Genomic DNA, 19,631 nt, shown 5'->3' on the forward strand with positions numbered 1-19,631 from the left:
CTTCTCACAGAAGGATGTTTTGTTGACTGATCACTGTCTTTCACCAAGGCTTCACCCCACCTTGGATGGTCCAAAAATAATGACTCTTATAGACATATGTAAATGCTGTGACTGGCATTAAGAAAGAAAGGGAAACTGTAGCTATTGTCCACTGTAATCATCTTATAAACAGCTCAATTTTTTTCTCTGTGTAATGTGACAAAATATTATTTAAAAAATGATGCAGTGATAAACAGTCTATGTCACAGGCACTGAGCAACTTCAGCCTGAGTCTTACATTCCAACAGGGAAGGTGGATTCCAGGAGTGCCTCTAAGTGCAGAAAAAAACCCCACAAGATGCTCAGTTCCAGCACCAGTGGACTTCAACAGTTTTAACTACTTAGGAAGACAAACCAGGGTGGGCAAGCTGTAGAGGTGTTCTTGGATCCCAGCTGCGCAATAGGAAAATTTTCTGTGCCATGAAACTGCTGTAATTTGTTGCAGAAATATGCACTCTACACACTAGAAAAGATAAACAGCAAGATGGTATGCAGCAGGACAACAATGTGGGACATTTTGACCTTTTGGTGTGAGATGCTGCCTTTTGCCTTCTGAAGCTCGTCTCCCTACTGCATAAGAGTTAACATTCATATTCACAGTACTACACTGCATGCCAGAAAGAAAATATAATGTGATACCCTTTACATTATAGGTCTTACTGTTTTTTTGATGAAGTGTTCCCTAATGCACTGCTTGCATTAACATGCTTAAAGAACCTTAAATTAGCATTCTTGGTGTGTGTATGTGATCTGTTCAGTAAATAAACTCATACCCTTTATAACAGTCTATTGTATTCCTCACAGAGGATTTACTGTATCTTTTGATGGTCATGATAACACTTTGTTTTCTTTATTGTTCAAACCTAATACAAGCACTGAGTATAGTCATTTACTAGAACTCATCTTGCCTTAGAGATGACACTCTATGAAATGCTTTTCACTAATAATTATTATTCTTAAAAATCTGAGTTTTTGCCAAAACCACCATAGCACAATTTTGCACAGTCAGTAACTTCCAAAACCCATAAGAACGGATTTTTTCTCTATTTCCTTTTAGCTTTTTGTGCAGTGTGAGAATAAAATCCATCTTCTCCCCTAACCTTTTTTAGAGAAATCTCCTTCCCGAAAAACACATTTTCCAAACAATACTACAATGACCAGACCAGTACCATCAAAGATAAACAGGTTAAGCTAAGCAGCAGTTCTGATCAGGCTCCTCCATGCTGCCAATAACAGAAGAAACCTACAGTAATGCCTCCAACTGCTGTTATTCTTTGCACATTTTCCACTCTATTCACATGCTATGCCTTCAAGAGCTGAGTTACAAGTATAGCCTTTAACTGTGCAAAGACTAAAAATGGGGGGAGAAAAGTTGTTTAAACCTACTGCAAAATATTTTCTATTTGCACTAACGTACTGTAAAGGGCTTGTTCTCACATTACTCAAAAGCTTACCACTGACAACTGGCTTCACAAATCTTTAAACAGCCTTTTTTAAGTCTTCTGATGTAATTGTACTTTTATGAATAGAATGCATGTTTACATTCTGCTGAATATTGACTACTGTCAATACAAAATTGCTTCCTGGTATCAAACATCTCATTTTTTCACTGATACACTTGATTTTGAGCCACTTATAAAACAGGAGTAAGGATCTAATCAGCACAGCAAACAATTTGTACTCCTGTATTGTGATTTTATGTCTGGTTCTTCAAAGACAGGAAATATACAGCAGTAGACAGACTTACTAGCAGTGAGACTGGTTCAGCATTTGCAGGTACTATGAGAAGAAAGACTGGATTCTTCAGTCTGGCATACACAATACTTGCAGCGAGCTGGAGCTAGAGTTTAAGATACGCAATGTAATGTTCTGGATGTTTATACACATTTGTTTGACTTCCGAAACTGCTACAACTAAACATAAAGTAATTTCATTGCACAGATTCTTTTGTTTGAGTCTTTTAAAACTGACTTTCTAAGGATCAGCTCTTCCTGCTCTTTGCAATATCCAACTTCTATAGGAAGCTCTTTAACTTCAGCAGGATACCTAGTAGCATACAGCTACTAGTCAGAGTTAGAATTTGTAGTGAAAAGTTAGTCTCACCCTGTTCGTAGTAAGTTAACACACAGACTTGCAGTTTGTTTTCTCATTGCATGCATTTTGAAGCCAGTATCTTAAAAAGCATACCACAAACAGGTTCGCACTGAACCTTAAAAGGCAATTAAGGGTGGATAACAAAAGCCAAGGGATGACAGAGAGAGATTAGTGATGGTGTCATTTGAAACAGCTGAACTAAGATCTGTTCAGAGAATGAGGCTATTTTGCTTAAAGCATGAGTGTCTCTGGGTTTGTTGCATACCCACAGTTACAATTAGTTTTGTTTTTTTTTCCTGAAAGCTGTAAGGATGTTGTAACTGGGACAAGAAACAAACATGTGGCAAAAAATCCCCTGACTTCACTGAATTTTTTACCCCAAGGAACTAAGAAGCTGTCTGTGCCATTTTGAAAAATAAATGAGATTTTCAATACGCTCAAGTCAATAACCAGATGCTGCAGTAATTTGAAGAAGTAAACACCTGGTTTAATGGACTATTTAATCCATGTACTGGAATACAGGAAGTGAGTTGCCTAGCAAGAGGCAGAAAGGGTTAACTAATACAAATGCATACTTCCTTACATTTCAGAGCGTCTCCGGTAATATACAATCTACAGGTAAGTTTTAAAAAGTGGCTGGAGGAACTGCTTTTTAACAGCTATAGGCCTACCAAGTACCAAAAAGGAATTTCACACTGCCAAAGCTGCGCTGCCTGGCAGTGCTACAGGCCTGGGGAGGAGTGGCTGCAGCTGAGAGGGACCTGGGGGTGCTGACTGACAGCTGGCTGAACATGAGCCAGTAGTGTGCCCAGGTGGCCAAGAGGGCCAACAGCATCCTGGCCTGCATCAGGAATAGTTTGACCAGCAGGACCAAGGAGGTGATCCTGCCCCAGTATTTGGCACTGATGAGGCTGCACCTCGAGCACTGGGTGCAGTTTTGGGCACCGCAGGATAGGAAGGACATGGAGGTGCTGGAGAAGGCGCAGAGAAGGGCAGCCAGGCTGATTAGGGGTCTGGAGAACAGTCTTATGAGGAGAGCTGGGGCTGTTCAGCCTGGAGAAGAGGAGGCTGAGGGGAGACCTCATTGCTCTCTGTAACTATCTAAAAGGAGGTTGTAGTGAAGTGGGTGTTGGCCTCTCCTCCCTGGTGACCAGCGACAGGAGCAGAGGGAATGGGGTCGAGTTGTGCCATGGGAGATTCAGATTGGATATTGGGAACGATTTCTTCACAGAAAGAGTGGTGAGGCATTGGAACAGGCTGCCCAGGGAGGTGGTAAATGCACCATCCCTGGAGGAGTTAAAAAACAGGCAGACGTGTTGTTTTGGGAGATGGATTAGTGGTGAGGGCTTGTAGGATGGACAGTTGGACTTGATGATCTTGAAGGTCTTTTCCAACTTTCATCATCATTCTAAGGCAGGTTTCTGGAATTCCAACAGGTAACATAAAAGTTTTTAGTAAATTCTTGCTCTGTGCATGCTTTGAAGTAAAAACCATTACCCTCACCTTTGAACACAACAGGATCAGAAGTGACCATGGCATCAAAAGTGATCACATCATCATTTGTTTTCGCATTAGGTTCATAAAGAAGGATAGCAGATGCAAACAAAAATTCAGAAGCAACCCTAAGCCAGTAGAGAGTAGAATAATTACCCACAGCAAATTCCAAACCGGAATGCAAGGCCAAAATCTCTTCCTCTTGGAAACGGGGGCTATACAAGCCGTGCAGGTTTCTGATAGTCGCAATACTACCCCTGAGCCCTGCCCCTAGAATGCCCCACCTGGCTCAGTGCTGAGAGGCTAACGAGGAAGAGTATCATCTCTCAGTCACTGGCATTACTAATTCACAGAGCATTTGGGAAAGGAGAACTCTACAGAAAATCAAGCCCTGACCATACCCAGCTCTGTTTTGTCTGAAGATCACTATCTGAGATGGCGCTGCTGCAGGCATACAGGATACAGCAAGCATTTCAGAATACCCCCTCCCAAGCGGAAAAATTGAGGTGACTATACCTTTGTTTAAAAACAATTCTGTCCCAATACCCAAAATGCTACTATGGCACATTGCTTCCACAAGCAGAGCTGCTTACAATGATGAGACCAAGGAATATCTCTTCTATTGCTATTAATCTGGGGGCTCATTCACCACCCACCTGAAGGTAACTTGCAATACAGTGGAATAATTAAACCATCTGTGTTCAGAGTCATTCAAAACACAAAGACAGTTGCTTATTACATTTCCAACACAGAGCAAAGTTTGAGACCACTTTAATCTTCAGGTTATTTCTGAATGTATACATTCTAAAACTTGAAACTGAAATAACTTCTGTATAAAATAGTCATATATAGGCAAGTTTCTTACACATTTCTTAGGGCTTGATCCAAAAATATGTTCTCCCTATGGCTGCTAGCCCATATGAAAGCACAAAAAAGCCTTTGGGGCTCTACAGCTGCAAGAGAGATTTGCATGTTGAGAGATAGGTGAGGCAGGTTGCAAGCTTTTTGACAACACCTTCTTTAATTTAAAAAAAAGGAAAAAAAAAAAAAAAAAGTAATAGCAATTTACCTCAGGTCTTCTTTGGAAACGGTTCCCAGAATAAAATTTCTAGTGAAACAGAAGGGGAAAACCAATTCCAAATCAGTCAGGCTGGGGCTGGGGATTCACATACCTATGCCTCATTCAGATTGAGGATCTTATCACTAGATTAATTCCCTGACAACACATCATGGATTACTGTGGAGTAAAGAAGGGAAACAGCAGGAAGGAATGAATGGTGGAGAGGCAGTTTCTCAAGCTTTCTGTTTAACTGTGTGTCACCTCATATAAATAATGTGGTATTTATTAGCACACAGGTTCAAACCTGAGTAACCTGCATTCCTCATTCAGCCTGACTAAAATTATATAGAGTCTATAAAATGTATATGAAAATATTCCTTGCATCAGTTAAAGTGAAGTAAATTATATCAGGAAAAGAATCCTAGCAGACTCCACTCCCTAGAAAACATAGCTCTAGTAACCTTTCAATCAACTGCTTGGTTAAAAGCAAAAATCTCAACACAATGAGGTTCATACCTATCTATGTCAGGATGGTCAGGCTTCATTTGCACCATCTGAAAAGTTGTATTTTGTATTCCCCAAGGTTTTGAAATCTTGAAAGAAGCTGTACAAGAAGACACTATTCTCCCATCCAGGAAACAAAAGATGAAGGACAGGAAATACCAGTAGGAACTGGTATTCACTTCCTCAAGTTCCCAGTTCTCTTGACTCTTCAAATTGCATTCAACTGTCTATTCTATCTCATTGTCATATCAGTGTAACATTTTACTCTATCAGTACTTCTATTTCTTATATTTTAGCAGCTTAAAAAAGCTGTGTTCAAAGATCTGAGCAACATGGCAACAACTGGACACAGCAGTGTTAACACTCATACATTATTAAATCAAGTCTACCAGGCAGCAACCTCACACCAATGGCAGGTAGTAAATAACCCTATTAATGTCAAATAGTTGTGGCCAGCAGACAGTAAGTAAGGTTAAGAAAAATAAAGCAGAACAAAACTGAAAAAAATCCTCTAACAGAAGAACTGGCTGGTAAGGATTCTGTCACTGGAGACAAAATTGTCACAGTTGGTGTCAATACAATTAGCTTACTAATAGGTTCTAGATGTTTTTCTCTTTTTACTCACCCTCATAATTTTCTTATGCATAACAGATGAACCTTCTGAAACTTACTGTCTTCAGTACCTATCCTCCCACACCTCTGCAGATATTTCAATGCACACATGTTAAGGAAGGCTCATTTTTTAGATTTTTGTAATACATATAAAAGACCTGTGGGACTCGCAGGGAGCAAATAATACAGCATTATACTGAAACTATCTCACTAAGTCTCTTTCAACAGCCTGCCTTCAGTGGTAGCCCTGAGCAGATGCCCAGTATAACAGTAAGAAACAGGGCAGGCCTAAAGTATTTGGGTTTTGTTTTTGACTGACAGTTCCAAAGCTCCAAATATTTTCAGTTTTAAAACTTTTTATTCCAGGCATGCCTCTATCTGTTTAGTCACCCTCAGTGGATCCACAGGTTATGTCCATTCTCTCTTTGAAACTGTGTAAACTTCTAATAGTTAGCACCATGCTAGCAAAACATAAACTTGTAGATTCTAGAAACTTAATGACAGATGTTGAAAATTGTGTTCAGCTCATCTGTCTGTCTGGAACCTACCTAAAAATCCTTGCAGAGAAGATTACTTTACAACCCATGTCTCAGAAAAGGACACTTCATTGTTTAAAAATATATGAGATAAGTTATTAAAAAATGAATCTTACAGGAGGATAGCCCCGGATTTTGCTACAAAAGCTACACACCATTTTCACAAGCTACACCATCCTTGTACTGCATTATGCTATCAAAGTATTCAGTGTATTTTTAGGAATGTATTGTAAAGAATTCCAGCAAGTGCTCTTAATGTTTGTTTGGCAAGTGACATTACACTCCCTCCATAGTTAAGACAGCAAATTACCAGACAACCTAAAGAATGCAACAGTCTAGCCAAACCTAGAAAAACCCACTTTTAACACCAGCCGCCTCGCCAACTACCAGTCAGTTTCCAACCTCCTCTTACTTGGCAATGTCTGTTAAGGTAGTGGCATCCAAAAGCTTAACAGCACCTACCCCTTGCCAATGCCCTGGCTCCTTGACATACAGGCATCAGACCAAAACATGATAGAAGAACAAACTCTCCTGGCACTGCCAGTCCATGTGTTCCTGGCCTGAGACTGAAAACAAATCTCAGAGTGGATATCCTCTGGGGCTCTGACAGAAGTGACTGCCTGGTTCTAATAATATGACTCATGTGAAGTGCAGTAAAAAGGACAGTAGTCCTTTTCCCAGACAAGCTGAACAGAGTGCAACTCCCTCTCACTCCCCTGCACAGCCCCAGAAGTAGTCCCACAAACCTCAATGCTTTCTCCCTGCCAGTTTAACCCCAAGGCAGTGTCACACAGGGAAGCTGAACAATGGTAGAAGTTCATGTATCCTCAAATAAACACATGACATTCAATTAAGCCTCTGTCTCTGCTTAAATGAAGGGTTTCAAGGGAAGCAAGCACAGCTTCCATTTTCTGTCCTCACTTGGCAGTAGATAAAGGAATAATACTTCCAGAATTAGCTCCAAACAATGAGAGTGTGTTATGCTCAAATTTCAAGGAAAGAGTTTTGTGACAAAACCACCAACAGATTTATCTGCCTTCTTTATCACTCTACCTCTGAGACACTGGGCTTTCTCACACCTTGGGGTATCTCATCTTGCCCTGCAAGGCTGCCAAAATAAAGTCAGGTTGCTCAAAGCCCCATCCAGTCTGGCCTTGAATACTGACAGGGAGGGGGCATCCACAACTCCTCTGGGCAACCTGTGCCAGTGTCTCACCACCTTCACAGTGAAGAATTTCTTTCTAACGTCTAACCTAAACCTACCCTTTTTCAGTTTAAAGCCATTACCCCTTGCCCTTTTATTAAAAGCCCTCGTAAAAAGTCCCTCTCCAGTTTCCCTGTAGCCCCTTCAATTACTGGAAGGCTGCTATGAGGGAGCCTTCTCTTCTCCAGGCTGAACAATCCCAACTCTCTCAGCCTGTCTTCACAGCAGAGGTGCTCCAGCCCTCTGATCATCTTCATGGCCCTCCTCTGCCATTGCTCCAATAGCTGCATGTGTAGTTTTCAGACTCTTCCTTCAGCTTCACAAACCCAGAGGCTACAAAGGATGGCTCAAAATGAAGGGAAATGCATGCAGCTTTTCTTGCACTCACAAACAGAAACGTTCTAAACCAAGAATAAGTGTTCTACAGCTAAATGCACCAAGTTTTACAAAACTGTTATTACCTATAGGAAATTTTTCAGGCTTGTTTTAGGTGTAAATTTGCTGCTTTGGGCTTTTAAATCACTATCCTACATAATTTATGTCCCACATTTAATAGAGAAATAAAAGCCTATTCATAAATTCCTACACAGCTTGGAGAGAAACAGCATCAAAGCCTCCAGCCTGCATCATCGCTTGGGGAAAAAAAAAATCATCACACTGAAAAAAATCACTTCAGAGAGAGCTTGCCATGTTCTTTGACTTGTTCTGCCCTCATATCTCTAAAACATATCTGTAATCTTCCAGGATATGTTTCTAGTCTTTATATGACAGCAACATGGCTTTGTGTATAATGATCTATGTTGATTCTCCCACTTGTGGGTATTCATATGCAACACACAATACATATTCCACCACAAATAGAGAATAATTTTATCATATGCGTAGTACAAAACTGTACAACCACAAAACAACCTGTTTTACCTAATGTTTGGCCAGATCCAGAAAATATTCATGTATCTGTAACAGCCCAGCATCACACAATTAATTCTTGGTTAGAATCTTGTTAATTTTGCATTTAGGAACTGAGTTAGTTGCAGCTTATTTCAGATATCCAGTTCTAAGAGCTGAAATGAGTAGCTGCAGCATGACTTGTGGCAGGAGTGCCATGAAGAAGAAACAGTGTGTCTGTCTCACTTTTTTGTCTTATCTTGATGAAATTCATTAAAAAACAAAGATTTACAAGACTTACTAGAACAGCCCAATTGATTAGAAGGTTAACTCCATGAAAATACAAAGAATCTTCAGTCTAAACAGTGTGGAACAGCAAATGTGCATTTAATTTTATCTTGAATTTTTATTTTTAGAGAATCCTTGAAAGGATTGTTTATGCTGACATGTCTGTCTCAAAAAAAAAAATAAATGTCACTAGCATGACCCATTAACAAAATGTTTAAAAATTGCTCTGAGCTGATACAAAAAATATTTTTATATTAACATATTTGCATTCTATAATGCATATGTAAAGAAGCTGGTAGCTCAGGCCACAGACTTTAAAGGTAGGTGAATTCCATGTTTTCTGAGATAAAAGAATAACTGTAGCATTTTAATACTTTTATAAAAGTAAAGTTATGTGGGACCTTTGTTGGAGACATGGATGTGGATGTGTGTATCCTCAGCAAACTGCTGACAACACCAAGCTGTGTGGTGTGGTTGACACCCAGCAGGGAAGGGATGCCATCCAGAGGGACCTTGACAGGCTGGAGAGGTGGGCCAGTGCCAACCTCACAAAGTTCAACAAGGCCAAGTGCAAGGTCCTGCACCTGGGTTGGCACAACCCCAGGCACAAATACAGGCTGGGGGGAGAATGTGTAGAGAGCAGTCCTGAGGAGAAGGACTTGGGGGTGATAGTAGATGAGAAGCTCAACATGAGCTGCCAGTGTGCTCTGGAGCCCAGAGAGCCAGTTGTGTCCTGGGCTGCATCAAAAGAAGTGTGGCCAGCAGGGCCAGGGAGGGGATTCTGCCCCTCTTCTTTGCTCTGGTGAGACCCCACCTGGAATACTGCATCCAGTTTTGGTGGCCTCAGCACTAGAAAGATATAAACCTGTTGGAAAGGGTCCAGAGCAGAGCCACCAAGATGATCAAAGCCCTGGAGCACCCTCTGCTCTGAAGACAGGCTGCGGAAGTTGCGGCTGTTCAGCCTGGAGAAGAGCAGGCTCCGGGAAGACCTTACAACAGCTTTCCAGTGCCTGAAGGGGCTACAGGAAAGCTGGGGAGGAGCTTTTTACCAGAGAGGGCAGTGATAGCACAAGGGCTAATGGTTTTAAACTGAAAAAGAAGAGATTTAGGTTAGACATCAGGAAGAAATTCTTCACCATGGAGGTAGTAAGGCTCTGGAATAGGTTGTACAGGGTGGTTGCAGAAGTCTTCTCCCTGGAAGTATTTAATGCCAGCTTGGATGAGGCTTTGTGCAGCCTGGTCTAGTGTGAAGTGTCCCTGCTCACAGCAGGGAGGTTGGAACCTGATGATCTTTAAGTCCTGTCCAACCTTAACCATTCTATGATTTCATGATTCCATGATCTTGTCTCCTTACTCCTTTGCCCACTCCCATTTACAAAGTTCTAAAAACCATGAACTCAAAGAAAATTCCTTAGATTAAATTAATGTTGATGAAATTACAACCGATGCATTGCCAGTTTAAAAGAACAAAAATAATCACAGCTTGTCCTGATTATATGTAAACCAGTGTAAAACAGGTTGCTGACCAATTATGCTCTCTTTAACTATTTACAGTAGTATCTTTGTTCTCAAACAATGTTAGATGCACATGTTCTGGAACTTATATTTACCTGGTGGATTCTTGGCAGGATCATTGTGGCTTGGACTTCCTGGTTGTCCGGAATCTATAAAGAAATGAAATAAATGTTTTACTAATTTGTTTTGAAAGTATCTCACAACCTTTTAATACTCTCCTTCAGTATTAAGCTAATACTTGACTTTGTTCTTTAAAGGTCATTTCCTTGACTTTCTACATGAAGTCTTTATTGAACAAACACACTATATGTTACCCATTTTACACAGAAGCAGAAACATTGTGAAAGATGTAATGATCCTAATAAGAGGAACTCATAGATCACTGAGTAAGGACAAGAAAGTCATTCAGGTAAATACTCAAGTTGTAACCACATCTACAAGGGTACCTTTTCATTCCCTTTCCCTCTATCCCCCAAATATAATATTGCATAATCAGCAAAGCAGAGGTAGTTTCTTCTCAGGCAATGACCAGAAAAATGTACTAGATTGGGCAATTCATGGCATTAGCAGTGATGAGTTCTTTTTCTTTACCCTTTCCTAAACACACAAAGGCCTACACTACTTCCACAGACTCGGGACTGCACTGCAGATACAACGTCCATTTTAATACAATATAGGCTTTGTGTTCTTAGTCTGTAAGAATTGTTGTTGTGAAATAAAGATTATGTAACACAAAAACTAACCAAAACCAAACCCCGTGCACTTCAAAGAACATTTTTTTTCATGATACATGCACCTAATTAATCAGGATAACATAATTTGATGCTAACACACTAAATAAATTACATCCTTATTCATAAAAGCAGTTTCCTTTAAAACTGCCTACTTTTTGCTGCATTCCCACACCAGTAATACATCAAAACCATGCTTCACTGCAAGAAGTTGTTATTAGCAAAGTAAGACATGACATACACTCTTGTACACAATGAAATTAAATTAAGCACAACCATTTGTTCTATATACAGGTATCTAAATTGGAGTCATTTTATAGTCTGAATAAAAAGCATCCTTTTTTTTAATGTAGCAATGCTTGTAGACCACCAAATGACTGCATCATAGCACTACAGAAATTGTTTCTGCCAAATGGAACCCAGAGGGAAGCCAGAGATCTTGAATGTATTGCTGCTTACAGTATCCAAATTAAAGAAAAAATATAGAAAAGGAGAAAAGTATATATCAACAAATACTAGTCCTTCAATCTCCGCTACTTCTTAAAGTCAGTGTAGCTCTTATCCTAGAATGAAGGAGTCCCTTCACCTGTTACAAGAGTTGCAATCTGTTACTGTATAGCTTGGTAATCACAGCTTGACATACGGATCTCTCGAGCAGTTTATCACAAGCTTGATTCTGCAGGAGATAATATCTGAGCTGGAAATCCATTTAACAGTTCAAGTTCTACTGTATTGATCTGAATGGCAGCATCACAGAAGACAAGCACCTGGGGACCTACCAGAGTACTGGAAGACCAAGGCACATGTGAAACCCAGTTCAATGCAAAGGTATTAAAACACAACTCAATTTTACAATACTGAATGAAGTCACTCTTACACACACACACACACAAAAATATATACATTGAATAGTAGTTTTCACAGGAAATTTCCTGTATCTTCTTCAAACCTGGACAGGAAGAGTAAAGGGCAGGCTTCCTGGTCAGATTCTGCACATCCCATGGTTTGGCCAGTTGGGTACTCTCACACTGTAGAGCACAACATGCCCTGTTTCTATTCATTATAAGATACTGCACATCCCTTAAAAAAAACAAATCGAGTTAATTTGAAAACTCATTGGAAACTCATTCAGCTACAAGAAATGCTAAAAATATGCTTCACTGCATGTTGACCTTTGTATGGACAAACGTTCTTTCTCCTGTGTTGCAATGCGACAGTTCATCCTGCAGGGGGTGAACTTCAATATTCTTCTAATAGGCATTTTCTGCTCCTGCAAGCCATACATATTTAAATTAAGATTATCAGAGAGGAGTAACTTTACACAGCAATGGTATGAGTGTAAAACTACTGCAAATATGTGGCTAAATGAAGTGTCAGTTTGGTAGCAGATGCACCCAATACGGCTTGGACCGTGTAGCCTGGGGAACACAGAGACTGGAAACGGGATTAATGAGGCCTAGCATAAAATAGCCTTTGAAGTTTTCTCCTGTTACAATTCACTAAAAAGATGCACAAACAGAAGAATATTTTTTAGCTCTTGTATAGCAATTTGCCTTTACTCCTAGATTCTCATTGTCAATACAGCCACTTTCTGGATACAGGACTTAGAGACTGATGGTTGCTTAAACAATTATTTTCCATTTTGTAATAGGATAAACTAGCAAATAATTTTCCAGTTATAGGGATAAGCAGTTGACTAGTTGTTATAATATGCCAGTGAGACTCATCTTTGTTTTATGTTTACTAATCAATCACTATTTTTACAGATTGATTCTCACACAATGATTAGAGCAGTTGATGCTACTAGCACTTGACAGTGGGGTCTCGATGACCTTGAGAAAGTAAAGAACTATTGCAAATTGAGCATGAGAAGCATCTCATGTAATCCTTCACTTAAAGCAGTTGAGTAAGCAAAGATTTGTGTTCTGTATGAGAGTATCAACCTATGTAACTCTGCACATAAAGCACACGGAAGCATCTCATTCTCAGGATGAAAGACACAGGCCTGAGATGGCCTCTGATGATCCAATTCCCTTACCAGTGTCAGCAATTACAGAGGACTCTCCCTACTTGATTGGCTGCAAATAGCCTTGCAAAATACAAGACATCCATGTTCACTATAGGAATAAATTATATGAATACCCAAATTCATAAACAGAACACTGAATAAAGCAAGACATTGGAACAATGCTCTTCTAAAAGACAAGAGTAAGTGGAATTTTTGGAAAACCACCAAAACTAAGGAAGTAGAAGACATGTTAAGACACTTCAAATATTTCTTTGTCCTCATGTGCACAAGATTATTAATTACCAACATGAGCCCAGAGTTTAAAAACTGCAGACTTTTCTTCCAATATATGGAAAAAGACATTAACCAAACTCACGGTCTGTCTAACTGGCTTTGCATTCAGTTTTCCCACCAAATAATTCTGTGCACATTTGGGAGAAATAAAAAAAAAACAACCAAACAAAAAACCCAGCAACAACAAAAAACCACAGCCAACGAATACTTTCTAAGCTGGAAGTTGTAAACAAAGCTACACAACTAGTAGCAAACAAAACCACATCATGAAAATGTCATGAAAATTAAATAGGTATCTCCCAACTCTAAGTTCCTTTAGTCTATTCTTTCTCCTTTTATTTTTTTTTTGTTTGTCTATTTTAAAAACTCCTTCTCAAATTTTACTGTTTATGTGCTCTTCTTGAAAAAATTCTTCCACACAGATCTCAGAAACACTTATAATTATTTGCTACAGAGTAACAGCTCACCTATACATACCACTTCCACAGAAAGGCTTTCATATGCATCTCACAATTACAGTGAGCATATCTTCTCTGCTTTTCTTAGTCATGACTGCTTCAACACTCAGCAGCTGATGTCTTGATAAGTTATTGCCCCACGGGTGAAAGGTTTCTATGATAATGGTTCAAGACAGCTTTTAGTCTTTTCTGGTAGATATTAATGTCACCTGATACATTTTATGTATAATTTATCATGATTCAGCATGGCTGCCACCAGGACATGCAAACTCTGTCTCAGTTTACTCTTTTAGAAGATGGTATGAAAGGATGAGTCAAGAAGCTGGTACATTTTATATAGAATTGTTTCCCATGTTTTCATTTCTAGGGGTCAATCCCAATGAGTATCTGTGAGTGCAGGCAACTCTCACTGCAGACAGGGTTAAGTAAAACTGACTGTTGGGACCTGCTGCTGGTAAGAAAAAAACCACATTAATTTCCTCTGCCATATTCTAGGAGAAAGGTGATGCCAAGATACATCACTCTTGGCTTTATAACACAGAGAGGAAAAAAAAAAAAAGCTGGTAGTTTGCCATCCAGTGAGGGACAAGATGCTCTTTCCCTTTGCACCACCTCGTCTTTGACAAGCAGCAGCAGGAAGGACAAGCACCTCAACAAAGCGAATAAATTCACAATGTTGTTCACCAGCTTCCTAAGGGATTTTTTGTGATGCTCACCTCAGTAGTCTGACCTTTTATTTCTCAGCTGGTAAGAGAGGATACTGTCTTTAGGAAGTAAGCTGTGTTATACCAGCATTATGCCCCATACTGTACAAGGAATTTTGCTTTTAAGGCTCTCTGCATCCACATAATACTAAAGACCTTGAAAACAAATAGAGGCAGAATATGTAAAAAAACCATCACATAATACTTTCTTGAGCCATGTCTTAGAAATAAGCAGATTTTCCACAGGTGTCACACTAATCAAATAAACTTCCTCAGTGGTTTCAATGAGAACATTTCACTTTTCATTTGCCACAGACTAGGAGACAGCCTTGGCACTGGGTTCATCTCAGATGACAGACTCTGAGATAATCATTCACCAACAAGTTAATACACCCCTGTTTTTTGATAGCCCATGATGTGCGTATGGGGGAGGATAAAGGACCAGAGAGATGTGGCACTGTAGAAGTATATGTTTGATGATGTTCAAGCCTTCACATAATGTTACCATTTGACTCAGGTCTGACAACAACACTCTTGATTCCCTTTTCCTCCCACCCAGGTAAGGAAGGAGAGAGAAAATAGGAGAGAGACTTTGCTGGATTGCAAACTAAACTACACAGCTTTAATTAAACACTAATGATAATAGAAAATACGTATAGTTACATACAAATATGTTCAGGAAATGTACAAAACCCCTATTGCCTCCCCCCCCCAGCAATTCCCACAGCATCTCCTGAGCTGCGAACAGTCCCAAAAAATCCCAGAGCTGCTGCCGGAGAAAGCAGAGAGTGATGAGGGTCAGGAGGGCTCGAGCCTGGGGGTCGATGGTGATGGATGGACGGAGTCCTCCCTGGGCGCCGGCCATGGACAGAAGAGAAGCGAAGAAGAAGCAGGAAGGAAGTTGTCTTCTGTGATCTCTGACCTTCCTCTGAGCTTACGTAGATACATGGAATGGAATATCTCTGGCCAGTTTTGCTGTCTGTCTAATTCAGCCTCCTACAGGGGGGTCAGAGATCTCCCTGTAGTGTCTGAGCTGGGAGAGCAAAGGTGTGACCTTGGATTCCTGGCAGTTACAAAAGCATTCCAGTGTTCGTTATCATTCTTAGCTGGAACACTTTGCCAGTTAAAGAAAGCTTACTGAAGGGGAAAAAAAAAAACAACCACACACACACACACACACACACACACACACACACAAAAAAAAAACCACCACTAAACAAAACAGTAAAAGGAAAACTGGCTTTATCCTGGCTCAAACCGGGACACATAACTATATGGCATCTGACTTGATGACAGAATCACTATCACAGACAAGAATAACAGCTACCTCCCAGACTGTCATCCTTCAGGACTACATTGCCACCTGACAACACAAATTTGAGGCAACTGGTTGTACCCCTGAATGTCACAGGACACTTCAATCTGATGGGGACCTGGGGAGGTCTTTAGTTCCAGCCCTGGCCAAGAGAAAGCTCAGCCATGGCATCAAACTCCGCTGCTCAGGACTTTACAAAGTCAAGGCATGAAACTCCTCTAGGATGGAGATGGGCTCAACCTCCTCGAGCCCCAGCTCTACTATTGGGCTGTCCTCATGGTGAAAAGACTTTTCAAATCAACATTTCAGTGTTCAAAGACCTTCAGAACATCATTATGGAAGGAAAGCATTCATAGCAGCATAGCAACAGAGAACCAAGATATCTCCTTCTCCTCCAAGCAAATAATGTGATCAGCAAAAACCCCTAAAGCAAATTTTAAAAGTATTTAATCTGTGTACTTTAAATTATTATCTCTAATTATTATTTTCCTAAATTTACTACACACTTACCTTATACTAGCTACATTATTTTAACCCTGGCAAAGCAACTGATTGGATTGATAAACTTCTCAAATACTTTTAATAATTCCATGTTGCAAAATCAGTGCCTTTCACAGTATACCACGTCTCTATTGATGAACCTGAATTATTGTACAATTTTATGAGCATCACCTCTAATGATACAACAGTTTGTTTATGGTGTAAACAAGCTGAAAGTTCTTTATTGTATTAAATATCTGCTGAAATTATGTTAGAAACATGAAAATGGAATTGGTGCATCACCCTTGTTTTCACAAACGTGTTAACTTGAAGGCGGATTTTTTTTTCACATATTCATAGACCACTACATTTAATGGAAATACCTCCCCTGATAATTTTGGCTAACTGATTTTGTATTAGAAAATGCTCACCCCCACCACTTTCTTTGCTTGAGAACATGCTTAGGAGGAGCAGCTGAAGGAACCACAGTTGTTTAGGCTGAAGAAAAGGAGACCTTCTTGCTTTCTACAGCTACCTGAAAGGAGGCTGTAGCAAGGTGGGTGTCAGCCACTTCTCCCAAGTAACAAGTGATTGGATTAGAGGAAATGGCCTCAAGTTGTTCCAGGGGAGGCTTAAATTATATATTAGGAAAAAATATTCAACAAAAGGGTTGTCAGGCACTGGAACAGGCTGCCCAAGTAAGTTGTTGCATTGCTGTCCCTGCAGGTATTGAAAAGATGTGCAGATGTGATGCTTAGGGCCATGGTTTGGTCATGAACTTGGCAGTGTTAGGTTTACATTTGGACTTAATGAACTTAAGGGTCTTTTCCAACATAAATGATTCTATGGTTCTATAATTCTATATCCCTAAAGATACAGGGTTCACTCAAGGAGGAAAATAGCACCTCAGGAAACAATTAGGTCTTCACCATGAGAAAGACATGCTTACAAAATGAAGCTTCACAGCTTTTCCCAACACTACATACTCTTTTAGCAACATGTATTCATGACACCCAGACTGAAACCTTCCACAATACAGAAGCAGCAATTTCTTTTTAAAATGTCCTTCTTCTACCTTTATTCTGCAAGGAATGCCTCTGTGTTCACCAAGACTGCTATCTAGGACAATGCTGTTGCAACAGATAAGTATATGAGACACTTGCCCTGCAAGTTTATAATGTGGTTGGTACTCATACAGCTGCTGGTAAATAAGCAGTGTAGATAACTGAAGTTAGTCACTGAGGTGCAAGTCTCAGCACAGTGGTACTGACTCCCAGTCAGTACTGCACTGGCAAACCCCACTGGCCATGCAAGGAAGAATTGTTTACTGCTCACCTTGCAGAGGCTCTCTGGCATCCTTCAGTTTTCCAAAGACATATCGTTAACTTTCTCCTGTTAGCAGGCCTGGTTTCCACAAATTTAAGTAAGCATGCCAAAGAAATCTATGTGAAAAGTATCTTAAGCTGATACAGCCCTGGTAGCTATTGATATAGGATGTATTCTGATCTCAAGAAAACCTCAGTTCCTCAGTGTAAACTCTATTTTGGCAAGTTAATCCCCACTGGTTTTTGCTCCATTCATTAGTATGCACCCAGAAGGCATGGGAGGGATCTCTTGGGAGACCTGAGCAGTGGCAGGAGATACTGGGTGTGCTGATCCCACAAGGACAGGCTTCATCAGCACCCACATGCTGCACCAGGAGGCTTAAGGCACCGTAACAGTGACTTGTGGTCTTTATCTTGAAAGGGTGTGAATGTCTAGCCTTCACCTTCCTGAAAAAGGCAGCCAGGAACTGCTGGCCCCAGAAAGCTAAGGTGTCTACCTGTGTTGCTCATTGGCTCAGGCAGGTACCCAGGTTTTAGTCCAAGCAGGCCTCTCATTTCACAAAAGCCTTTAGGGCTCAAGCATGGAGGTGCTTCTGCTGGAATACAGCTGGGCCAGCAAGCAGAAAAGCTGGGTTGTTTTCATTTTGGTTTGAACCTGTTTGCTATGGAGTGTGGACATGGCAAGAACTCCTCAGTCATCAGCCATCCCCTTTCACCGCACTCCCCTGCATCCTCCCACAACTGACAAGTTGGCCTACAGCTGGAATGACTGGGAGAACCCACACACCTCTCTGCCAAGAGCCTATCCATCCCAGTGGGACACCCTTCATGGCCCTGCAGCTGTGGGGGTACCACCATGTGGTGGGGGGGGGGGTAGTGGAGGGTTTCCCACCATGTGGGTAGGCAGCGAGGCAGCCATGCAGGGAATAGCAGGCTACCCACCTCACCTCCCCCTCTGTCAGCAGCTCAGATCTGCTGCTGCCAAGTCACCCAACCGGCCATTGTCATGACTGGTAACTTTTCTTCAGAACGCTTTAATTAGGTAAATAAAAAATGGTAATTAAATCAACATTACATAATGTGTTTCTGATTTGTAATCTCATTTAAATTAATTAACTGACTCAGTCCTTGTTTAGTTTTTAAACTGCCCTACTTATTAAGTGGAGGGCTGGGAAAAAATCCAGTTTTTATATAGCTGAAAGAGATTCAAAGACCTAGAAACACTTACCAGAACCAAAATAGCAATAAGCATAGTCAGCTTTTCAGCTTTATGTCCTGTGCACAGATTTATCTTTTTAATTTAAATTCCCTTATTTGTTTATGTAAAATAAATCACAACATTTATTTATTCAAAATATTTCTTCTATAATGTATAAAGACCATATGTTGCTCATTTTGAAAATGGAACAACTTTCCCCAGCTGTGTTGCAAGTTGAGCATGGAATATATACTTATTTTATATATATATGTGCATATATAAGCATACACGCATGCACACGGACACATGTATTTTTAAGTTAAGGGTTAGATTTTTTCATGGCCTGAAATGAATCCTCCCCATACTTCATAATATTAGCTGAGCTCTTCTTTGACACATGTGTTAAGAGGAGATTTACACGGGTATCTTGCCACATGTGGATGAATGTGAAAGAATGAAGTTTCTTTCCAAAACTTGCTGGATTCAGTAGGAAAGGATGAGATATAAGCACTTAATGTTATCCATCTGGAAGATACTGTGGATAGTCAGCCATAGTCAGAAACATTCAGAAGTTGTTCTTGGAAACCAAGAAACCTTTTACATTAAGGTATGTATACCATAAAGGGCTTTTAATGCAGATTCTTCAGAAAAGAAAAAGCATAAGGTAGAACACAGTGAAAGACTTATTTTGGAGTTTAGAGACGAAAGAAATTATATGACAGACTACTTTAATGAAAAAGTACATCTTCGCAAGTAAAGAATATGAATTTGCTTGCGAATAACTTCAGCCAACTGATAAACTGGCCACTTCATTTATGTTGTGAAAGACAAAGGTTGACCTTCACCCTCATGAGATGTATGTTACTAAGAACTTGCGCACAGAC

At 40.2% G+C, this 19,631-nt stretch overlaps 1 protein-coding gene across 8 annotated transcripts in view; it reads right to left on the minus strand.

Annotated features, from left to right (window-relative positions):
- NFIB (nuclear factor I B) overlaps positions 1–19,631 on the minus strand; it is a 176,991-nt gene that overhangs the window by 66,399 nt on the left and 90,961 nt on the right. For all 8 annotated transcript variants that reach the window (XM_051642229.1, XM_051642227.1, XM_051642224.1 and 5 more), the window contains exon 3: positions 10,330–10,383. In XM_051642229.1, the coding sequence (XP_051498189.1) occupies positions 10,330–10,383 (54 nt within the window). The remainder of the gene's footprint in view (positions 1–10,329; positions 10,384–19,631) is intronic.

This window comes from Apus apus, chromosome Z, assembly GCF_020740795.1.
Source record: "Apus apus isolate bApuApu2 chromosome Z, bApuApu2.pri.cur, whole genome shotgun sequence".
Lineage (NCBI taxonomy): Eukaryota > Metazoa > Chordata > Aves > Apodiformes > Apodidae > Apus > Apus apus.